At 39.5% G+C, this 24720-nt stretch overlaps 1 protein-coding gene across 5 annotated transcripts in view; it reads right to left on the reverse strand.

The window, feature by feature from the left end:
* Nucleotides 1-24720, reverse strand: part of SZT2 (SZT2 subunit of KICSTOR complex) — a 99897-nt gene that overhangs the window by 72756 nt on the left and 2421 nt on the right. For 4 of the 5 annotated variants that reach the window (XM_087719827.1, XM_087719829.1, XM_087719828.1 and 1 more), the window contains exons 3-23: nucleotides 24385-24558; nucleotides 23904-24074; nucleotides 23114-23245; nucleotides 17912-18071; nucleotides 16798-16904; nucleotides 15270-15480; nucleotides 14556-14726; nucleotides 12977-13208; nucleotides 12127-12256; nucleotides 10491-10633; nucleotides 10122-10274; nucleotides 9515-9629; nucleotides 8549-8754; nucleotides 7633-7857; nucleotides 6960-7038; nucleotides 6494-6585; nucleotides 4844-5012; nucleotides 4390-4510; nucleotides 4184-4297; nucleotides 3561-3758; nucleotides 3386-3486 (exon numbers count right to left, since the gene is read on the reverse strand). In XM_087719827.1, the coding sequence (XP_087575953.1) occupies nucleotides 3386-3486; nucleotides 3561-3758; nucleotides 4184-4297; nucleotides 4390-4510; nucleotides 4844-5012; nucleotides 6494-6585; nucleotides 6960-7038; nucleotides 7633-7857; nucleotides 8549-8754; nucleotides 9515-9629; nucleotides 10122-10274; nucleotides 10491-10633; nucleotides 12127-12256; nucleotides 12977-13208; nucleotides 14556-14726; nucleotides 15270-15480; nucleotides 16798-16904; nucleotides 17912-18071; nucleotides 23114-23245; nucleotides 23904-24074; nucleotides 24385-24558 (3204 nt within the window). Of the gene's footprint in view, nucleotides 1-3385; nucleotides 3487-3560; nucleotides 3759-4183; nucleotides 4298-4389; nucleotides 4511-4843; nucleotides 5013-6493; nucleotides 6586-6959; nucleotides 7039-7632; nucleotides 7858-8548; nucleotides 8755-9514; nucleotides 9630-10121; nucleotides 10275-10490; nucleotides 10634-12126; nucleotides 12257-12976; nucleotides 13209-14555; nucleotides 14727-15269; nucleotides 15481-16797; nucleotides 16905-17911; nucleotides 18072-23113; nucleotides 23246-23903; nucleotides 24075-24384; nucleotides 24559-24720 lie in introns of those variants that run through there. The other variant, XM_087719830.1, reaches the window with a different exon arrangement.

Below are 24720 nucleotides of genomic sequence, written 5' to 3' on the forward strand. Positions count from 1 at the left end.
GCACGATGTCTGCCTTCTTGTCCTCTGCCTTGAGGCAGCTGGTGGTGTCTCCTGTGATTACTGCTGACGCTGAGGCTAGGGTGGCCACCGGATTGTCCACCTCAGGTACCTGGAGAGCTTGAGCAAAGGTCTGGTTAAGGTTATAGAATTTCCTCTCATTTCTCCCTGGAGTGGGAAAAGACCCTGGCTTCACCCACTGGGACTTGAGCACCTCTAGAAACATCTCTGACGTGGGAATCTCCTCCTTAGCCACAGGAGGTCTATGGAATGGCCCCTTCTTCCTTTTACTCTTACTAGCGCCAGTCGTTTCAGCCACAGGCTTAGGATCTGTGGGGGGGTCTAGATCTGCTGTGGCACTAGCCTTGTGGAGCAAGGAACTAAATAAGGGGGGGGGAAGGCCCGCGACAGTGGATTCGTCCTCTGCCTGGGGCTCTTCATCCTCAGAGAACCCCACCTCATTCAACTCTCCCTCCTCCGAATCGGAAGCCTCGCTAGCAATGAGGGGGAGGGAGAGCTGGCTTCTCTGGCAGCCGAGGTGCTGGGGCGCTCCTGATGGCCCCTGGAAGGCTCCTGGGGGGCCCTGCTCCTGGAGCTTTGAAGCTGCTGGTTTAACCCAGAGGCCATTACTTGGGCTAAGACCTAGCTAGCATGTCCTGAAAGCTATTGTTGAGTTCAGGTAAGGCAGGCTGGAGCTCTGGAGGCTGGGAATATTCCCTGGGTTCAGGGGATAGAGGAGCCAACCGAGGCCTGGCTGGACTGGGAGCCCTGCACCCAAATGGATCTGCCCTTGACTCCGCTGGAGGTGGAGGGGAAAGGGGGGGGCAATAGGGAACTGTGCCCTCTACCTGAGCCCCTTGGGGAACCAGGGGATGCTGCCCGGGCCTCATCCCGGACTGGAGGCCTATGGGGGGATCGGTACCTGGAGGGGGAAGGGCTGATGGTAGCTCTGAATCTTCTGGCCGAGGCCCTGGTCATCCTGGCCTCCTTCCTAGGGGCTGCCTTCTTGGGGGCCCTAGCTTTGTCCCTCCTCGCTGGGGATCTCCCCCTGGGAACAGGGGAGACTCCCCCAGAGGTCCCCTCATCCGGATCCGCACCCCCTGGCGCTCTGGGCCTGGCATCCCTGTTCCTAGCCGCCTCCGCCATTTACTCAGTTTTTGGGTGCCACCAACCTCCTCTCTGCTCAGCCGGTCTTTAAAGGTGGGAGCGGATTCAATCTTCTGACCCTGAATCCGCTTTCTTCTTTCTTCTGCTGCTGGTCTGCAGCCTGGATTGCCGGCAGGCACCCCTCCGGAGCACTCCCCGGATCACCGGCGGAGTAGATCCTGGATGAAGCCTCTTCCGGCTTTGCTGGTGCCTCCTGAGCGCTTTCGGCATCCGTAGGAGAACACCGATCACGCGCTCGCCCACGTGCTCTTCAAGATGGCGGCGGCAAGATGGCGACCGCCGACCTGTGGTCCGAGCCTCCTCCTGGAGCTGGGGCGCGTTGGGGCGATCTCCGAGGGATCCCTGACACCTCACAGGTCTTCGTCGGCCCTCTCAGAAGCTGCACGGTCGCTGCTGATGCCCCCGCGATGCGGAGGCTTCCTCCCCCTTAACACGACCATCCGGTCGTTCGGGGTGCGCGCACATGCTAGCAAGCGGTGAGGCTTGTATCCAGCAGCGCAGAGCACGGCAGAGGAGAGGTGGAATTGAAGAAGCTGTAAGGTAAAATCCTGTAGATAAGCGATCCTGTAAGAAAAATACACCTGAGTCTTCGAAGTGAAGGGAGAGTCTAAGTAACGCTCCTTTCAGGCCGGAGACTGAGGTTAATCTGGGAAGGTCAGAGGAGGACCGTAGGTGTGGCCTCAAAAGATTACCTCAGTCTCCTAGGCAAGAGGGTTGGGTTAATACCCATTGGTTACTCCTCCCACACCTTCACTTCGGAAACATACAGTAGGTAGGTAGGGAGAGAGAGAGTAGGTAGGTAGGTAGATGTTTCCAAGTGTATTTATCCATGTGCTGGAGAAGGAAATCACTGACAACCTGCAGCACCTAACACTTGTTTCTGCTGGCACAGCACTTGATCAATGTAATTCTCATCAATCACTCTAACTAAAGAACTTTCCGAAAAGGGGGGGGGGGGTTGCACTCTGCAAACCTCCCCAAAATGGCCCGTTTTTCATGAAAACGGGCCCCTTTTTTTCAAATAAAAGGCATGAATAGCCTTGGGAGGGGGGCTTGCAGAGTGCTCCTGGGGGGTGGGGTGGGGAAAAAAGAGCAAAAACTGGCCCGTTTTTTGTGAAAATGGCCTGTTTTTTTGTCAAACAAATTGCATGCATAGCCTTATGGAGGCTTATAGAGTGCTGCTGGGGGCTGGGGGCCCATTTTTTGCTCATTTCTGCCCTCCCCAGCTCCCAGGAGCTCTCTGAAAGCCTCCATAAGGCTATGCACGACCATTTTGGTGAAGGGGCAGGGCTTCGGGAGGCAAAAAAATGTTGTATTCGATGTATAAGATGCACCCAGATTTTCAGCCTCTTTTTTGAGGAAAAAAGGTGTGTCTTATACTCCGAAAAATACGGCAGCAGTTCTATTTGTTGCTGAACGGAGCTATGGTACAACAATATGCAAAAGTCACAATTCTTCATCCCTGCTACATAATGAACATATTAACTACTACATTCGCAGATCACATGACGCTATCATGGCTCATTTTGGCTTAATATTGTACGAACTCAGTTGCTATAGATTGCAAATCACAAATGATTTAATATTATGCATGAAATATGAACCTGGCCTACAAAACCTTGTATTCTGTGCTGAGGCTTTAACGGTAGATGAACTCATATACTGTTTTATGAAAACTAAGATATTACATTGAAAAAAATTAAGGGATCACTTTCAACTAATACATAGCCTTCCCCAACCTGGGATACCTCCATAACTAAAATATGTTTATCTTGAATAGGATGGAAGAGGACTGGAGAACATTAAATCATTAAGGAACTGCCAGACTTCTACACGTAAGTCAGACTCTTCCATTCACTTATCTCCCCAATCTTTGCAGCTTGGTGGCCAAGCAGGGAGGGGGAGGGGGAACTGGGCTGTGCGAGCCGCGGGCCAGTGCGTACGCGTCTAGTTCAATTTGTACAAATTGAACTCACATGTGTGCACATGTGCCAGCCTCCTCCTCACACAAGTTGAGCCACTGCTCACACAGCCCGGTTGCAAATAGCCACGGCCCAGTAGGGGCCACAGTCCGGGGTTTGGGGGCCCATTTTAGATTACTTCAACCAAGCGCTCCCCCACACACACACATTTCAACTTGCAAGAAACAAGGAAGTTTACAGATCTAGAAATTCTGTGACATATTTGGAATGTTGACATTGAGCTCAAAAGATCATTGTACCTGATATGAACTTGCAGAGGTAGCTGTATCTTTGTTACCAAAAGGGTGGTAGGTATTTTTCAGATTCTGGCATTCAGAAGGAATGGAAGCCTTTGGGAGTTCTGGAAAGAAACACATTGGTGAGGAAACCATCAGAGGGATAGCTTAAGGAAGAATTAGCTACTGTCTCTCTTACCTTGGACCATAGAGAGCTTAAAAGGGGGTGGGTGGCCATCTCTGTCTCGCTGAAGCACCTGCTCCATGAAAGTTACATGATCTGTGTCCAATAGTGTGATTTCTCTGTCACTGAGGTCATGCTGGAGACAGCCATGAAAAAGGCCAAGAAGCATTTCATTGGGCAAGAAGGAAGAATCCTTTATTATTCCATCGTTTTCTGCAGTACGATAAAAACTGAGTAAATTTTTCTCCTGCTGCTAGGAAAACACAGCAATTCACAATGTATAGATCTGATAGCCTAGACAGGCAAACAGCATCTAAAGTTTTCCTACCCAGTTAAAAATAAATCTCACACAATAGAAATTACACAGTAAGAAATATTGACTGGTAGAGATCTTCACATCAAGCTAATTATTACATTTTCAACAAGATCAAATTATGACAGCAATGTCAAGTTTGCTGAAGAAACGCATTTGAACCGAAAACTCTTATTAAAGCCAAATGTTGGTGAGATGGGGATGTTAAAAAGGGGATGGCATACATTACAGATGTGCTCATCTTCATTATTGCTTAATATGTTTCAAAGGTGGGAAGAAATAATGAACCAATATCCTTTCCTTGATGCATATACACACAACTTGCCTCTTGTCAGCATCAAAAGACCCATCTCAATTTGCTGGCATTTTGGTAGAAGTTTCATGAGGTCAAACTGGAAAGGAATCTCATGTACACGGGAGCCACTTCGAGCATCACGACCTACAGCACACAAAAAAAAGAAGTCATATTCAGGATGAAGTCCATAGGACCTAATAAATGAGTGTCTAGAAATCATTAAATAAATCAATTACCTTCAACCGCAATGGGCCTTGAATCGCATGCTGGGAAAACCCAGTCCTTATTTTGGCAAAGTTGGCTGATATACTCAAAAGCAAGCACAGTATGGATGCAGGACAGATCTCGAGGATGGATCTGAAAAAGGAATCTGAAATAAAATAGACTGGAAAACCTATTCAAAAGGATTCAAAACAAGTTTCAAAAATGCATTCAAAATGCTACAGCAATGCAAGGATAATTCAGAGCCAAGTATACAAATATAAGCCACGTCTCATTCCTCATTGAGACAAAACCTTCCCAATCATTTGGCTGCATAGGTTGCTTTGGTAATTGTTTCGCCTGCTGCCCATATACAGGAAGCTGTCCATCTTAATCCCTTTCAACAAAAGGAATTCAGCAAAAAACAGCAGATTGGCTGCCAGTCAAACATCCCTGCAAATGTTGCCTCTCCCCACCACAAAAACATACCGCTTTGGGGATTTTCTGGTAGGATAAGCCATGTAGGTATTGCCAACTCTCCTGAACACCAGCCACATAGCCGCTTTGAGGTTCAACCCAGCATTCTGTGACAATGTTCAATTCCATGTCCACCTCAATTGCCTCCACTTCTGTATCATTATCTTCATCTGTAGAGAAACTTGAAAGCAAGCAAGTAATGTGAGAGACTCTACAGAAGGGTGTGAACCACAAAAGATTTTCCAGAAGTTGCTAAACATTGTTAATTCTACAGAAGGGAGAAATAGGCATTAAATACAAAAGAAGTAGTCACAATAACTATATTTAATTACTTTAACACAATTTAGATAAAATCAAATCTAGTATGTTTTAGCCTCACCCACATTTTCACCTGGCTGATGCAGGTTTTTCTATTCCTAAGATAGTTAAAGGTCCAAATCATCCTTAAATGTTAAACATATATAGTAGTTTACAAGGAAATAAGTTGGCTTTCCAGTTCAATTCCAACCCTCCTTGCCTCCAAGCTTGAGACTAAAATAAATTAACTTCAGCAGTCTTAGATGATATATCAAGGTTGCTTAGTTTATGGAACTCAAAACTAAAGCAATTGTGCTCTTGGCCAATTTATTGGCGGCAGGATGAATGTGCGGTACATTAGTCATTATATATTCATTGTGAAATTTCTACAGAATTCTTTATTGCATCATATTTTTACAATTCATTTTATGGAATGGCATTTTATTTTAGCACAGAGCGCTATGCAGAGATAAAGCTAAATATGGCAAGCTCAATCAACAATTTTATACATGAATTCAATGATGATATCATTTTTAAAGCACATTGATTAATTTCAGGTTCTAGAGAAACACAGCTGTGGGTCTTTGGCAAAGATTACCCAAAGGTACACTTCAAGCTCAGGAGGCCTATGGAGTGCTCGTCCATAAGTACAAAGAAATAGGTATTCATTTCTGCTCATTTTGGAGAGAAATGGGGTGATCCAGAGTCTGAAATTCAGAAAAGCACATAACAAGCGAACACAACTTGGTACAGTAATGTGGATAAAATTATAAATACCAAAACCTCAGATTTGCAACAAAAAGGGCATCTTATTGATCAATAGAATAAAAACTAATACAGTATGTGAATATTATCAAGTTTATATTTTATGATATACTCATAGACATTTACTGGTTTCAGAATGGATTATTTGAGCACCTAAATATCATTTATTTATTACAAGGATTATATGGTAATATTAATTCTGTAAGTCAGCACTGTCTTATATTAAATAAAAACAACAAATAAAGAACCATGGGATCTTCAAGTCAGTGTTATCTTTCTGAGGAGGTGGAGAATCTTGTGTACACCAAAGACTCCTTTGCATAAAAGCTATTGGTTGGTATAGTTCACAGACGTCAAACTTGCCACGTCACATTGCTGTCACGTGACATATTGTGACGTTTTTCCCCATTCACAGAGCTGGAGTGGGCATGGCCTGCATGTGACGCATCCGGTCTGCAGGCCACCAGTTTGACACCCCTGGTATAGTTAGCTACTCTTTGGAAGCCTTCTAGTCAGGCACATTCTTACAGTGGCTACAAAAGAACCTGGGTAACTCTATTCCTTGTGTCTTTCTTTTAGGATCAGGACTTCTTTTCTTACCTGTCTTTGGTAGATGTAGCATGTGGCGGGAATATCACATATTGAACAATGCAGGTGTGCTTCTCATTGCCACTCACTCTTGTGGAGTCACTCTGTGGAAAAAAAAGTTACTGTAAATTTGTTGTGCTCTTTTGCCACTTCTCTCCTAGCACAATGAGGTTCCAAGACTGGAGGAGAAGCAGTGTCAATTTGCCATAAAATGCCTTTTTTAGATGAGAGACCATGGAGAAAAAACAAAGGGCCAGTCACTCTCTCTCTCAACCCTAGGAAGACGCCAATCGTAAATAATTTCTGAAATCTCACCAAGAAAACTGCATGGACTTGTCCAGGAAGTCACCAGGAGTCAACACTGACTCAAAGACACATATACCATATTTCTATGCACCCTGCTATTACCAATTTCCTCGTGAACAGGACAATGTGGCACCACAGAAGATAACAAAAGAAAACAAGCATCAGGATTTACCTTCATAGGTAATTCTTGGACCATACTGACAATCCCTTCACCACTGGAAGCAAAATGGAAGCCTTCGGACAAGCGTATCCTGCATCATTTCAAAGAGAAGAATAAATTACAAGGCTATTTTACATCCTGGTCTCCCATGAGACAAGAAAATTTTGTTTACCCAGCACAATGTTCTTTTCCCACAGAGAAAATGCAACACACACCCCTTCCCACTTTTAACTCTTATGCAGGCAGTTCTTGACTTACAACCATTCACTTAGTGATTGTTCAAGGTTACAACAGCACTGAAAAAAGTGACATGACCATTTTTCAGACTTATGACCATTGCAGCACCTCCATGGTCACATTTCGGATGTGTGACAACTGACTCACATTTATGATGGTTGCAATGTCCCAGGATCATGTAACCATCTTTTTACCACATTCTGACAAGCAAAATTAATGGGGAAGCCAGATTCACTTAACAACCAGGATACTAATTTATCAACTGCAGTGATTCATTTAGCAAATGGGACAATAAAAGTTGTAAATTGGGGCAAAACTCACTTAACAAATTTCTCACTTAGCAATATAGATTTTGGGCTCAATTGTGATCATTAATTTTAATGATCTAACTTTTACAGCTCCCCTATTTGTAGATTCCAACATATCTGAAGACCAAATAGGTACTTACTCAGTGAGAGTGGACAGTAGTTGGGCCACAGCTGTGATGGGCACTGCCGGGACCAGCCCTGATTGTACACACCAGATCCAGCGTTGATGATAAAAATAGCGAGATAAGGAGGCCAGGGTAGAGGAAGCTGTGCGGTTGGCCACCATAGTAAGTGGACCTGACATGGGAGGATTCTCCAAGGGTAAAAGACATGGAACATGGTAATCAGAGGGCAGCTTTTCATATCTGAGAATGAGAAAGAAGGATTGAGACAACAGGTAACCATGGAGTTGAATTTCTCATTGTAAGCTCAATACACTACCTGTGCAAAACTTGTGAGCTGGATGTTTCAGAATTATTCCCAGTATCTCTAACTATCATGACCAGAAAATGATTTACTGGTTTGTTATGGTCATAAATTAAACTATCTGTCCCTGCCTCTTCTTGCATATTCTCCTCCTTTTTATTTTAAAATAAAAAAGTATTAACTTTCTAAGATTCAAGAATCAAAAAGACTATGCGGAGAAAACAAAATGTCTCTCTCCATGCATGCTTGAATCCAGATTTGCACGCCATGTGTACAAGGAAATGTTGTACCCCAAATACATTTTATGAATCTGGAGACATGTTAAGTAGTCTATTTGCAGTGCATGCTGTATATAATTCAATAATATCTTGAGATACATTTATGTGAATGAATTAAGGTCAAGGTACAGAGAAAGCTCACAAACTTTTTTTTTTTGAACCAAGCAAGTTTCCAAGACATTCCCATTACCCACAGCCATCCATTGTCCATTGGATAAAAGAATACAAAAACTATAGCCGAAGTGGTCTGGAAAACAGCAACTAGGCTAAAGCAACTGCATCTCTGGGAATTAATCTTCTGCCCATAGGGATATAAGTAAGTGCACATGTACATATGTTCCATACATAATACCTGATAAGGAGTTTTTCCAGAGGTTTATGCAATACTATAAGGCAAGGTCTGTCTGAGAGGGGTGGCTGGGCCATAGGCAAACAAGATGATTTTGATGGAGAACTGCTGCCAAGGACCTTTCGCTTTACTTTTGGAGTTGCCTCTTTGCTCTGTACTCTGTGGGGGAAACGTAACTGAAGGATACAGTCTCTCAGTTCTTCTACTATCTGTTGAAAGGTAAGTAGATAGGAAGAAATCATGTTTATATAAGGAATTGGCACCACATATAAGGACAGCAACTTTTGCAGACTCTGAACTCCTTTGTAGGACACGTTCTCCTGCATTCCAACATTTTACCACATATTTTAGTGCATTACAATGTTACTCGCTTAATTTTTATAACATGTCAATGTATTTATTGTCTAGGCTTTCATTATGTTATGAACTTAATTTTGCTTTTAAAAAGTTAAATTGTAGTTTGAATGTTATAAAAATGAGAAAAATGCATATATTGAATAATAAAAATATGTAGCCATATTCAGTCCCAGATTTAGCCCAGAAGAGCGAGCCTGTTCTTGTCAACAACAATGCCTTAAATGTTTTGTTAATAAACTCATCAGTGCCATAAGGACATTTCTTATGGAACTGATTTACCTTAAAGCTGATCTAAAAAGCCAAATCCCGTTTCTTCCTAACACATTCTAATTAGAAATTATTTGCTTTGTAAAATTTTATCATGGGAAAAGTGATCCATCCAGCTACCTTCAGGTAGTGATTCCTAAATGCTATTCAAGGTCTGGAAGAGAAGCCTGTAATGTGACTCACGTTTTTGTATGCAACCTAAAAATACAGATGCAAAACATGCTTCTTGGCAATCCTAAAACTTTATTCCAAGGCTAACATCCACCAAGCACATTTTAGCTGTGTATTTTTTGCAATTCTAAATATTGTTCAAATATTTTTCAAGCAAACTTATCAAGCACTCACTTTATTCCTGAGTTTTGCAAGTGTCCCAATGGGGAAACCCAGCCTCAGAACCATGCAGGGAGCCTTAGAAATAATTCTCACCACGTAAAATGAAAAAGGAGGCAGATCTTCAGAGCTACAGAACAAGAAAGAAATAGCAAGTTGAATAAATTTATTGTGGTACCAAGAATAAGTGAAGGGACATTTTATCATATTTGTTGGATATATTTGTGTAAAAAAAAAGCCAAGAGTTTTTGGACACAAATACATGCACTACTTCAGAAGAATTTAAAGATTAAAGTATAACTGAAACCAGGGGCTTTTGTTTTGGGAATAAATGCAATGATTCACTTAACAACTGTGGCAAGAAAGGTGGTAAAATGGGGCAAAACTCACTTAACAAATGTCTTATTTAGCCACAGAAATTTTGGGCTCAGTCATGGTTTGTAGGACTATCTGTACTAATGAATGAGTATGAAATGCTCAATGAGCTTTTCCTCTTAAGAGTTATTTACTCACCGTGACTGGCTCAAACTTATGCAAAAACCTTTTATCCCCATTGGATAGTATATCTTCATGGCCTTCAACGGATCAGCTCTTTCTCCCCTTTGCCCCTGAATTCCCTCACCTGTGCATGAGCTTGACATAAGAGTAGCCTTCTACCAGCACAAAACTACTCCAGTCACGCAGCAAAGAAGTCAGAGCTGAATGGGAAATGCGACACTGGATGGTGCTGTAACGACCATTGTTGCCGGGGGTGTGTAAATGCTTTGGGACTGGCCTATCAAACAGATCAAACAGTTAGTTAGTGCCTATTATTCGGGTATCATCATTATCCCCCATTATCCCTACCCTAGGAAAAGTTCACATGCAAGACCTTATTTCTCAACCTCTGTTGTCTCTCAGCCATCAATAACAACACAATGGCTGGTAAGCTCTGAAACCTTGAAATGTTAAAATACCGTGCCATGATACGTGTATGTTTTCTTGCACGTACATGTCATGTTCCAGCAGAATAACAATGCGGTGCATGTGCAACCACCTCTGCCAGAGATTGGCATCCATCGACAGGATGGGTTTCCAGTAGGCTGCAAACTGTGAGTGACTGGAGTCTGAGCTACTGTGCTGCAAGGACAGGACCTGGAAATGGCAGAAACCATATTTCATGAATCTGTTTGCATCTGTGCAACTGGTTGTTTCAACATTTTAGAAAAAAAACGTATTAGGCAGTTACAGGTAGTTTTCAACTTACAACCGTTCATTTAGTGGCTGTTCAAAGTTACGACGACACTGAAATTTATGATTTATGACCATTTTTCACTCTTATCTTTGTAGCAACCCCATAACCATGTGATCAACATTTGGATACTTGGCAACTGGTTCATACTTATGATGGTCGCAGTGTCTCGGGTTCATGTGATCACCTTTTGCAACCTTCTGGCAAGCAAAGTCAATGGGGAAGCCAGTTTCCCTTAACCACCGTATTAACTAACTTATCAACTGCAGTGATTCACTTAACAACTATGGGAAGAAAGGTGGTAAAATGGGGCAAAACAAATGTCTCACTTAACAACAGAAATTTGGGGCTCCTTTGTGATCATAAGTCAAGGACTACTTGTATTTAGCTCTGCTGGCTTGGGAATTCTGGGAGTTGAAGTCCACCCATCTTAAACTGGCCAGGGTTGAGAAACACTGCTATAGCCTATATTTAACTTTTATTGTTATTAGTATCTTAATAGTTGCAATTTATTTGTTTCTGAGATTATACAACTCTGCTGGTTGGGAAATTGTAGGAGTTGAAGTCCACCCATTATTAAAAAAAAAGAATGTAAACTGTATAATCTCATTTCTCTCATTTTAACAAATGGCGTACAATAACCAGTCATGATAGCTCTAATGCAGTGTTTTTCAACCTTTTTTGTGCAAAGGCACACTTTTTTTATGAAAAAAATCACGAGGCACACCACCATTAGAAAATGTTAAAAAATTTTAACTCTGTGCCTATATTGACTATATATAAAGTAATTCTCCCACGGCACACCTTACACTATGTCACGGCACACTAGTGTACCGCGGCACAGTGGTTGAAAAACACTGCTCTAATGAACAGCACAAACAGCAGAATATATAAGTGATACATAGAATATTTGTTTGGCGTGTTAATTTAGCATAGCTGCTCTTACTGCAACATTTGGCTACATTAACTTAAGGTAACAGCAAGTATGCTGAACCTCTTGCTTCTAACCTTTTGCTGTCAAGGTATGATTCCAAATAATCAAGAATCTGAGCACCCTTATTTAATTATTACTGTAACAGCATATACTGTTTCCTCCAGAAGTGAGAAAGCAGAGCTGAAAATACAGAATTGAGATACGCAGCATATATTTGAAATGTAATTGCCTTTTCTCCTTCATCCTTCCCTCATCAAATCACACAACCAAATGCCTTACCTTACTAACTTGAGATATTAAGAGAGATAAATATAAAGCAAGTTTTAAACCCTCTAAGACAGAAAAAGGAATGCAGTAACTTAGGCAGCAACTTAGATAAAGGTTGCTAAAAAGGCAGCTACTTATATATTACTTCTTGCTTGATCTTACTGCAAATTGGCTAGTAATATACAAATAATGTACCGGTGTAGTAGATCCTGGAGGAATATAGAACAGTGGCACTCCATTTCGAGTGCTTTCAGGAATGGTGAAATGCTCTGGGACGCTGTCAAATGACTGCAGATGAACCAGCATCTGGTCAGTTTGGTTGATACTGAAAAATGAACAACAAAAATCCCCCTCAAGGATCTTTAAGTCACAATTTATATTCTAATAGCCGATATCCCAGCATTGCCTGGATATTTATTTATAGGGGGAAAATGTCCGGACCAAATGCAATTTCTAATGTTGGATTTTCCCCCTTACCAGAGGGAGCCCTCTTGTGGAGTACTCTGAAGTTGGCAATTGCACTGTGCTATACAGTAGAATCCATTTCACGGCAGTACAGTAGAAGCCATTTGAAGGCACAACAGGCTGTATCTTAACAGAACACACTCCCCGAGGGGTGTTAGGGGTGTCTTACTCCCACACTATTTTTTTCCAAAGAGTAACTCATCTGTGTACCAAGTTTGCTTGAAATTGCTCAAGGTGTTCTAGAGTTATGCTGGAATACACACACACACAGCCATTTTTATATATATAGATGATTAGAAATGGATGTGTTTAAAACAATCCCTCACTCCCATTAAAGAGGTTTCTCTAGAAGCAAACAGATATTTTTTGCCTAACAATGAAGCTCTTTCTAATATCCTAATAGAAATGAGGAAAACAATCAAGATCAACAAGAGTTCCTAATTTATAAACATTGTTCACGTTAACATTCCTTATTGGGACTAAAACATTTAAACAAATTAAAGGGCAGTGTTCCACATTGCCCATAGCCCTGGGGGGAGGGGGAAGCCCCACTGAAAGGGCACACCAAGGAAATCTTCACCTTTGCAGGGTGTTCCAGAAGCGGCGTATCACAGTGGTGCGATAGAGGCTGGTGATGGGCTTCCGTACAGTGCAGCTGATGTCGTGCAAAATGTCATAGCTGCCCTCCATAGTCACTTCCACCCATGTGCTACGTTTCAAAGGATCGAGGGGCCAGGGGGCCACTGCCAAATACTCAATTCTCATATTGTGCTTCCATAGCAAGATGAGCTTCACTTCCAGTTGAGTACCACCTGTAAATGTGCAAGAGGAATTAGGAATGTGTTTTAATAGAAGAGCACTAGCGCCCCCCCCTTACAAAGTCTGCCTTTATAAAATACTAAAACACAGTTTCTGCCAAAATCAGCACGTCTATATGCCAGATTAATTTTTACATTATGTTACTTATTTCTGTGTTTGATGTCTCTCTTACTGATTTATCTTGGTTGTTCTGAATGTTATTGCCCCACTGAATGGTCATGTTGGAAGAGCCAGAGAAGACACTGCAGGAATACACTCCATATTTCTAGCTTTAATTGATTTCAGAAACTAGAGTTACAATACTAGTTAATATTTATGAAATGCTTTTCTGAAAACACCCCATTAATATTTTCTAGGATGGGAAGCATAGCAATGGCAAAGTTATTTTTTTAAACCAATTAAAGGAACAATTTCAATATTAGTGAAGTTAATGTTCTATTTTGCTTGCCATCTTGATCCACTGTGATTTTTTAAAATGAAAAGTAGATAAAACAATATTTCTCATTTTTTATGTTACACATTTATAACTATATTTAAAGAAATGCAGATCAACAATGGGCTTTTAACAATTACAACTCATTACAGTAACTGATCCAGCTACCAATAAACAGGACACTATATTAACAAACAAATACTGCTCTTATGCAGAATCCCACTAATTGCCATTTGTTGAACAAGATGATGGAATTTTGCCTACTCTACTCACATATGTTAAGCATGAATCAGGCACCCCAAGCATTCAGAAACAAAATATGCATTTGGCAGTCAGTCCCATAAAGCAAAACATTGTTTTGACACATTTTTATCCCACTATTCTTTTATAGAACTCAAAGCACTGCTCGTATTCACAGTAATTTTTTAGTTAGCAGCTTGTTAAAATAAATTAACTGGGAGTTCCCAGATGAGATGGAATTTGACAAAAATTTTACAGACATAATTCTAAAAGCTACTCAACAAACAAATTATATTCAAGATTAGAAGTAGGATCATCCCCCAGCAATATTTCTACAACCTTCAGAATGCTTAATACTGTGAAATTCAGCTTCATTGATTTCAGATCACATGATTCTTTCTAGACTTTGTTTTTTGGGGGTGTTGGATGCTTGAAGCCTCTGTCACACCCCCTAATTTGCATTAAAAAAATTCTGTCCCAAAAAAGAACAGTTATTTTCAACCTTACCTCCTTCAATGACTTCTAGTGTGTTGCCAGCCATCCCTTATAGGTCTTAGAAACCATTTTGTGAAAAGTGCAGCTCCCAGAAGGAATATAATGCATGTCCCTGATCACAATTGACAACATATACTGCCCAAAATAGACTAAGAAAACACTGAACAATCACCTTTTGTAATATTGACCTCACGGATACTATAGCCTTCTCGTAGCCGCACAGAGACTATACTAATAAGATCAGCATGGACCTCCTTTTCTGCATGCTTCTTTCGCCTCAAGGCAAGGGCTGGGTTGCTGCTTGCAGAAACAAGATGTTCATTGAATAATCTGTGCTGGGACACTGCAATGAGAGCAAACACCATGCAAGTGTTATTTCCAAACTGATCTATTCCACGAACTATTTCTTCCTCCTATGAGACCATGAGCCACTTCAGGAATCTCAATGCAGGAATTCAAGCATTTTATTATGTCCCTTTGCACATGGGTGACAAATGTAGCTGTGTAAACAGTAAATATAGCATTATTTTTCCTCATCCTGCACCTCATCACTTGCAGCAATAATGAAGGCCAGGCAAATCACTACAACCCTCAAAGCATCTAAAGAGAAAAATGAATTCCTTCAATCTGTTTATAGTTAACTACCATTTTTATTTAGCTTTGGTTAATAGAGGTTTCAAAACTTGAAAGGTGAAGCGCTCATAGAATTATAGAGACCCATCTATTTCCCTCTTGCAAAACCCATTATTCACTAACATTGGCAAAATGGACTACTGTTTAGTCCCACATTTCAATCTGACCCAGGATTCTTGTCTTCTTGGCACAGGTGAAGATAGGGTAGATAAGACTGAGAAACTGCATCTAAGTCCACGGAAGGTAAGCTTACCACAGTAATATTCAGGATTCAAGGATTCCCCACTGCGCAGAAAGGAATACGGGAGAAAAGCTTTATGGTAGACGTTCATGTCTAAACTAGAAGGCTCAACTTCAGGACATGTGGAAAGGTATGTGCCAAATGTCGCCATTGCAATGAATTTCATGAGCTCAACATTAGGAACATGACCAAAACTGCAGTCATAAGAATAGACTCCTCCCACCTACAAGACAGAAAAAGAATGCACAGAAGCAACAATAACTTTGTGAAGAACAGGTTCCCTCTCTTATGTTGAACTTAGTTCTATTTCAATTTAGAAATTATGGATATCTTCAATGCTGTAGTTGTAGTGACAGAAAATATTTCTAGATATAGCATACTTTTACTCTGGTTTCTAAATGTCTATGGAGATTCTCAGTCATCCAGGTCATGGTTGTCCCAAAGGTGCTTTTTCAAAACACAACTGGACTTACTGTTTTTTCTTTGAAGTTTTCTTTGACGTTTCACTTCTCATCTAAGAAGTCAGAGCTGAAGAAGCTTCTTGGATGAGAAGCGAAAGGTCTTCAAAGAAAAATCAGAAAGTCCAGTTGCCTCTTGAAAAAGCACCTTTGTTTCTGGTCTCTAAACCAGAAAAACATGAAAAAGAGAAGCAAGTCTTACCATCAGTATTTTTCCTCTAATGTGAATTGCTGCATGAAATTGCCCTGCCACTGAAATGTGCAAAGGTTCCAATGGATTTATATATTTGCATAAATCTAAATGCATACCTTATCTCTAACTGATAAAAAATTGAAGCTTCAATCAAATAATGCATATACATGAATATACTGTACACGTATCACATACACATGCAAATTAAATACACACATGTGAACAAACTATATGCCTTGAGCTATTTCACTGTTTAAATTCAAAAGCATTATGTGCACTTCTGCAGATATCAACTCAGAAGTTAAGATCTACTAAATTTAACAGGAACTACTCCTGGTTAAGTAACTGTGGATTGCAGCCTTAATGATCAAACCATGAATCAGCATTTGTTCATTGAACTAAGTACTATAACTAGACTCCTGGTATCATCATAAATAATTTCTCCTTCTGTTATAACCAAATACTGAAAAGGTCAATACAGTGGAATCTCCAGTTATGACCATAATCCGTTCCAGGACTTCGGTCAGTACCTAATTTGGTCATGACTGGAAGCAAGACTGACTGCGCATGTGCACATACACAAAATATTTGCAGAAGGGGAAATCGCTGCAGCAGGGAAAATCGCTGCGGCTGTGATAGATTGCCACCCAAGGATGTGCTTGTGAACAGAGTGAAACATTTAGCGAATTATTTGGTTGGCACCCAATTTGGTCGTGGTCAGAAGCGTCCGTGACCCAAGGTTCCACTGTACATTTAATAAGCAAGCACTAGGTTTCATATTGCCATTAGAGGTAGATGGCTTCTGTCTTTAGTATTAGGATAGTCCTAACTACAGTACATTCACAAATATGCAATCATGCGCCCACAGCCCATGTACTTTCAACAGCACCTGAATAAAAGAGCAGGCCACAGTCCCACTGCGTAGTTGATTGAGCAGAGTCTCACAGACTGCTACATCTGGCACACTGGTGACACCATCTGTGATCACAATGATCCCTTCAAATAACAACAACAACTATCAGCACTAAATAGACATGAGTGAACATTCCATCATGGAAGGCAAGAATTAAGCTCTGAGAGAGATTTGCAAGTAACAGTGCTGAGATAAAATAACTAAGTAGAAAACAGTAATGGCCCTTTTCCTGAATGTCTAACAAGATACATATTAAACAAAACTGATGACAAGGCCAATTTAAAATTAAAAAAACACAACTTGTTGGTCTACTGTAATCGTTATATTCTAAATTAGATCCTATTATTAATTGCAAAACCCTTTTGCAATTAAATAGGGCTGATGGCACTGAAAGAATTATTCGCAGTAGGTTTCTTCCCCAATTCTACTGATTTCCAGCATGCATTTTATAATATTACAACCGTAGTTTTATTACTTTTACACAGAACATCTACAATAACTACAAAGAGAAATTTCCTGACAGTGAGAATAATCAGTGAAACGGCTTGCCTCCAAAAGTTATGGATGTTTCATCACTGGATGTTTTCAAGAAGAAACTGGACAGTCATTTGTCCAGAATAATGTAGTGTTTCCTGCTTAAGCAGGAATAAGACTAGAAGACTTCCAAGGTCCTTTCCAATTTTGTTAATATGTTATTCATTCACAATTAGATCATTGCAGTTATAATCTGTACTGTGCTCAGAGCAAAAGGCTTGTCATAGGTGATTGGAAACTATAGAAAAACCTCAACAGGCATTCCTAAACAAAGAACTCAACAATTCCCTATATTGGAGTTAATTTACTTCTAGGCTCAGAGAAGCAAAGCAAAACCTTGCAATGTTGCAAATGCCGTAGTTATTACTACAGAGGAAAAACAGAAGAGTAAGCTATATATTCTGCTGCTCTTGGAAGAAAGATATGATATAAATTTAACAGAACTGATCCAGACAAGAGTACACAAGTCTAACTTAATTTCCCTTCATTGTTTCCCTTTATCTAACTAAACAAAAGAGATGGACTCTGAAACAGTTTTTAAAAAGATCCCACTTACCTGCAGTGGAATTGGAAGGAAGAAGCTGCAATGCCAAAATTCCCTGTCGAATCATACTGACAAGTCCAACATCAGCTGTAACCATTGAAACCCCCAACTTCTTCCCTGGCATTTCCTGAGTGTCGCAAACATGCTCCTGGTTAAGGGATGACAAGTCCGCCTGCAAGAACAGAAGAAACTATTAACTATACCTCAGATTTTTTTTTTTCATTACAGGTATCTTAAGCCTTTTTAAAATTATTAATTCCTCTCAAAAGTCAGTTTTCACTGATTCATTGGTTCATATAAATACAACTAGACTACTGGAATTCTCTCTACATGGGGCTCTACCTGAGGCTGCCCTTGAAGATTATCTGAACAACTTAAACCTGATCAGCATTCAATAGTCTAAATCAGTGTTTTTCAACCACTGTGCCGCGGCACACTAGTGTGCCGTGACATAGCGTAAGGTGTGCCGTGGGAAAATTACTTTATATATAGTCAATATAGGCACAGAGTTAAATTTTTTTAACATTTTCTAATGGTGGTGTGCCTCGTGATTTTTTTCATGAAAAAAGTGTGCCTTTGCACAAAAAAGGTTGAAAAACACTGGTCTAAATAATGATGGGTACATCTAGTTTTACTTACGTAACATGTCTTCACCTATCTGTCAATTTCCAAGGATAATTTGAGATGCTAGTTATTATCTTTAAGCCTTTAAAACTCAAGGTCCGGCTTTTCAGTAAAAACTAGGACAGAGGATCCTGTCCGCTATAGAGTTTCATCAGCAGAACCTGATCAGAAGAGCAGGACCAGATCTTCTCAATGGTGACCCCTTCCTGTGCAACAGTTTGCCTTCATATATATAGACCGCAACTAATACTTTCTTGTAGTTCTCAAGTGTTGGCTAGGATGATTGTATTATCAATAGGGGTTAAATTTGTAATTATTGAACTGGATTAATACATAAGAGTGCTACCAGCCTTTCCAGGCAACAAGTTTTCCCAAAATATAATCCATCTGTATATTGAATAAAAGTAGCAAAAAGAGATACCACCCTAATAGAATTCAGTTTTAATAGAGAAATCTTGACTGTGGATTCCATATGTTGTCATTCAATCTAACAGTTTGCAGCATGATTTTTTAAAAAAAACCTTCAGCGTATTTTAGGTATAGTTCCATATGCTAGAAGCTTGACCCAAGATGCTGTCATAGTGCATGCTATCAACTGTTACTTTGAATAAATACTATATAAATTTCTTGACAAAATTTAAACTGCAATGCTAATAGTTACTTGATCAGTGCAACTACACACGTAGCTCTAAATCCAACTTGATTTTCTAGTTTGTTTACCACTTTCAAATGACAATTGAAAAATATTTTTCAATAGTTTTGTATCCGATTTAGCACCCAGCAGAGAAATAACTATGAGGTTATGTTTGGTTTTTCTTTCTTGTGTTGGAAACCACCATTTTTTATGTTTTTGACAAGATTTCAGCTTCCCATATTTTCCTGAATAAAACTTCAAATTTAGAAATCAAGATACTAGGGCAGGGTATCTTTTGAAGAAATATATTTCTGGACCAAGCACATTTGATCTAAGATCTTTCCATACTTCAAACAATCTAACAGCTTTTTGGATTTTCCCAGGCTTGGTGAGCCTTTATTGGTTTTTCTATTTATGAAGTTACAATTAATGCTAGCGTTTAGAATAGTTGGGGCTCGGTGGCTTAAAATTTACTTAAAATACTTCTGTTGTCCTAATTTGTCTTGTTACGTAGAGGTTTGCTATTTTAATCTGTCATAATATCACTAATCAAAATTATACACATCCTCTCATTTAGCAACCACTGTGTTCCCTAAATTTGAAGTCAAATGACTACTAAGCAAACATACGACACACAAATGTGTTGCAAAGATTATTAGTTGCTGCCATCTCATTTAGATAAAGGTCTCTTGTACATCTTTTCCAGCATTACTTCACCCAGCTTGTGCTTATCAGGCAGACAAATTTGGTTGTAAGTGTCTATAGTGGTCAGAAAATGTTTCATTACCCTCTTATTTGTGAATGGATACAAAACAGGGTAGCATTAAATGAGAAGCGTATTTTCTCACTAGATTTTTCATCAGCTGAAATAGTTTTCAATTCTCCTTTTTCTCCTGATTGTCCTAACTCTGTTGCTTTGTAATTGCAATATGGTATATTACCTTGAGTAGCTTGATTTTTTCACTAAACCAGGCTTCTTGCCTTCAATAGATTTTAGGTGGCTAAAGCTGGTTTCCTCTGAACTGATCACTGTTTCAGAACTTCCCCAGACTTTGCTTGTTTTCTTCAATAACCTTGTCTGCTGTACAATGAATAACATTTTCACTTAAAAAAAAAATTAGTAGCTGGATTTGGTATGTATTTATATTGTACAGCTAGTTTTCAGCAGCATCTATTTCCGTTTATTTTGTTTAGCACTAAGAACATTGAGACAAAATTTTATAGTATACTATTCCCAAGAGGAAAGCTCGCCTGAGCACAATTTTGCCTGGAGCACAGCCTGAAGTTAAGACAGCCAAAGTGCCTTTACACTAAGAAATTACCTAAAAATAATATCGCCAAATATAAATATTAATAAAATCATACCTTTTGAAACTAAAATGTCAGGAAAAAGCAACAGAACAATTATAGTAGGATTTCAATTAGGAAATGCTAGAGTCATCAACTTTTGTTAGCTACTGTTATAGTTCCTATCTGAGCTCATCTCCATCAAGCAACTGACTCCCGTTCACTGTTACTGATCCTTTGCTGAGAAAAGTTTTCAGCTTTCTAAACAAGTATGGGAAAATGCTCTAGAAATTGCAAAGGAAAATCAACAATACAGAACAACAATCAGCAGGAAAGAATAAATACTTGTGTATAGGCCAAGAAACCCAGCTTTCTTTCACCAAGTTCCTATCCACTTTAAGAATGAAGGTACTAGTAGTCCTCATTTAGTGACTGCTTCAAACAGCAACCATGTGCAAATTACAACAATGATGTAAAAGTAATTTTGCAACCAATGCCTGCATTTACAACCTTCGCAGCATCTTTTAGTCACACATTTGCCACTAAGTTAGTACGTGTTGCCTGTGACTGAGCCATTTTCCCCTCTTCTCACAGATACATTGCCCAAATAAGTTCTCTCTTCCTGAGCTGCTTTTCTTCCCAGTGCAAATTAACAAACTCAGCTGTGACTCTAGTTGGTTAGATTCCCTGGCTGGCTCAGCCTGCTGCCCCATTCTGACAAATATAAATCAATTTCACAATGAAGGCTATTTTGTCTAAGTAGTTTGTAACTCTCCAGTGAGAACAGCTGGGCACTAGCACATTCTTTTCAATGTGCATTCTCCATTGTGCACCTACTTATTTTTACAATCCCTACCTCACCAATTAATGTAAACTCAAACATTAATTTCCTTCTTGCTAATTATCCTGCCCCTGGGGTGAGTATTCCAAAGGGAGACGGAGTTGGGAAAAAGCAGATTTGCCCTTTCAGCCAGCTTCTTTGCAAGTCAAATTCTTGAAACCTTCCTCACTATATGGGCTCTGCCAGCTGTTTGAGACCATATCCTTCTGATGCTGTAAACTAAAGCTGAAGTAAATCACAAGCACAGTTGCAGTCACACAATTTTTCACTCAGCAACTACTTCATTTAATGACAGAGGTCCCAATTGCTGTTGCTAAACTATGACTACCCATATTATGTTTCTCATTCATTCTCACAAAAGTAGACATGCTACAGAAACTTGAAAAAGAAACTTTAGTTTTAAAAAAAATCAATTTGCTAAGGTAGCAAAATGTAGTGCCTTCAAAAATATTTTTGATTCAACATCCTATAGCCGTGATGGTAAACCTATGGCACGCAGAACCATATTTGGTGGCATGCCAGCCATCAACTCCAGCGTGCCAGCTGATTTTCGCTCCTCCAGAGGGCCAGGGGAGACCGTTTTTCTCCCTCCCCAGGCTTCAAGAAAGCCTCCGGAGGCTGGGGAGGGCAAAAAACGCCCCCAAAGGGCCAACTGGAAGTTCGGGAACGATCCCAGAGCCTGGGGAGGTGGGGTGTCTCGCGTGTGCATGTGCAGGTGGGGGGGAAATTGAGTGGGCATGTGCACACGCACAATAGTGTGCCTGCAATTTTGGCACACCATAAGAAAAAGGTTCACCATCACTGTCCTATAGGACATGCCTCCAAAAATACCCATTCAACTAACTTATTCTAGAGCACTGTTTCTATTGCTCCATTATCTACCAGATAGGAGTCATCTGAAGCAAGAATAGAATTATTCTGATCCTCAACAAAAGTGAAAGAGCTTCCCCCTATCAGGATAATAATCAGGGTAATAAGACAATAAATCTCTATTTTAGAGCTCCAAATATGCCCTCGATTTGAGTTATTAGGGTCCTTCTAACGTTCATGTGTCTTGCCCTTTCAGATAATACTTTTAGAAACTAACATTCAGTACTAATAATTATTATCTCCACATTCCAGGGCATACAAAGCACATTGTCTTCCACTCCAGGTACCTTCAAGTTTTATATTCCAATAAAGTATTGAAATAATTAAAGCCAGTTTCTTTTTCATAATTAAGACAATTTACATAAGTCATAAAAGATTTAATATTCTACAGTGTTTCAATATATTCACAGCCTATTAAACATAGTACCCCAGTATTGCTTTTTGCAAATATCTAAAGCTGAACATGTCATCTGTACACTATAGGCTTATAATTAGCATAAGAGACTCTAGAATAGAATAAAATAGAATAGGAATAGGAATAAAGATAATGTCTCAATTTATATAATGTATAATTATAAATGTATAATTATACATTTTACTATACTATTTTGTATATAATATAGTATATTATACTATTTATAATAGATTATTTATTAATTATACATTTCTAATTTGAGTCTGAATTTATGTTTGTTTTCTTGCCTTTCCTTTTTAGCTGATCAATTTGCCGTGGATAGGCAAGCAAATTAATTAGAATATATCGCAAAACCATTTTTGTAAACCAAATTAAGTCAGCCTCAACAAAATCCCTCTGTGTAGAAACAATTGTCCCTCCATGCCCCCCAGGGGAAGGTCCTAGCATGGACTGCTGGGAAAAACAGAAAAAGACCACAACATGAAAGAATATGAAGAAATTTCCCATTCATTCAAGAACAAAACAATTACTATGGCTTCTTACCTGAGTTTTGGCTTCATATTGGTGTTGGAGCATCTCAGCCACTTTGTTTTCAAAGGCGCACAACTGTGTATAAACCTGATTCAAAAAGGTTTCTGTCTTTGTTCCATTCGACAGGCAACCTTGGAATAGCACCTGGGCCATGGGGAAAAAAAATGTGTGTGTTTTATTTGGCAATGAAATCCTGCAAATGCTATACCAACGAAACCCAAGAAAATTTAAAAAGGGAAGTATATCAGTTCACTAACAAAGAACATTTTTTAAAAGCAGATTCAAACAGATTATATTCATACAAAACATGGTTTGGGTTTCATTTTTTTTGCTATTTTGCACAAGTATTCCAACACAAAGAACTCACATTTTATGTTAAACAATAAATATTTTTATTTTCAAAAACATAAATTACATCTATGTTTGATATAATTAGACCAAAGATGTAAAGTTTGCCTGAGTCAATAGTCACCTTTCTTGCTGATCAAACCAACTGCATAAAAAAGGGTTAGGCAGAAGATGTATCTACGTGCAATATGTTCTAGTCAACAAATGTTCTTTACAACACAGATAGACAGCCTGGCATCGAATGTTTTAGACTATGTTTTTCATAAAACATGTCAATGTTACAGATTATGGAAAATGAAGTCCAAAATGCCTACAAATAATTCAGCTACCTAGCCCATTTTAAAATACTGCAGATTACAGTCCATCACTTTATTCATTGGCAACAAGTCATTTTAATTCTAAACAGTTTAAGCATTTCACCTAAACATCTCAAAACTGAAGATATAAGAATTACCTGATGCATCTGTAAGCTAATGATAGAAGAATATGCTTGAATAGTGATGAAAATCTCAGGTTGAAATAAAATATCAGAACCTGGGATTCTAAAGGGTTTTAACAATCCTCCTAAACACCTTGAGAGAGCATAGAACACTTCATCAAAAATTATCTCCCCAGGAGAATCATCCTGGAAAAAAAAAGAGAGGATATGCAAGTTTTCCATAATTTACCTCAGAGCTAATTATCTCCACTCACTGGAAGTATGCCTTAAGAATTTTACATTTTAAATATTCAGAACTCATAATAATTTTCACCAGTGAACATATGCAGATTAAACATCTCCATAAATGTAAGGTAGATTTTAAAAAAATAGGAGCTAGTAGGCAGGTTTCTCTTCATAGGGGATGTATTTTAGAGTTCTGAACAGGAAGCACTCTCAACCAAAGAAAAAGGATGGAGAAACTCAAATTACAATTTGGAGAGATTAATATACTTACTACAATCCCTGTAGATGGACTCAAATCCAGTTCAATCACAAAACGGTACCGGTGTGCAAGGAAAGTGACATGTGTTGAAGGCACTAGGAGGTACGGCTTAGCTTGTAAAGGCTCATCAGGTTGCCAGCTGTTTGGCAGGATGCTGAGAATATCTAACTCACTGTCTGACTTTACCTTCAACAAAACAAAAAAATAAAATAGAGACAAAGCTAAAAGCAAAAATTGAAAGAAATCACAGAATTCCGTACATGAATTACTCTTCCACAAACCACAAGAACTAGCCCTTTTCTTCTTCTCTCACATTACAAACAAATGTCTAGAAGCTTTGCAATAAAA

The sequence above is a fragment of the Thamnophis sirtalis genome, unplaced genomic scaffold (genome assembly GCF_051295495.1).
Source record: "Thamnophis sirtalis isolate CommonGarterSnake01/CBP01778 unplaced genomic scaffold, rThaSir2_p1.2 scaffold_7, whole genome shotgun sequence".
NCBI classification, from domain to species: Eukaryota; Metazoa; Chordata; class Lepidosauria; order Squamata; family Natricidae; genus Thamnophis; species Thamnophis sirtalis.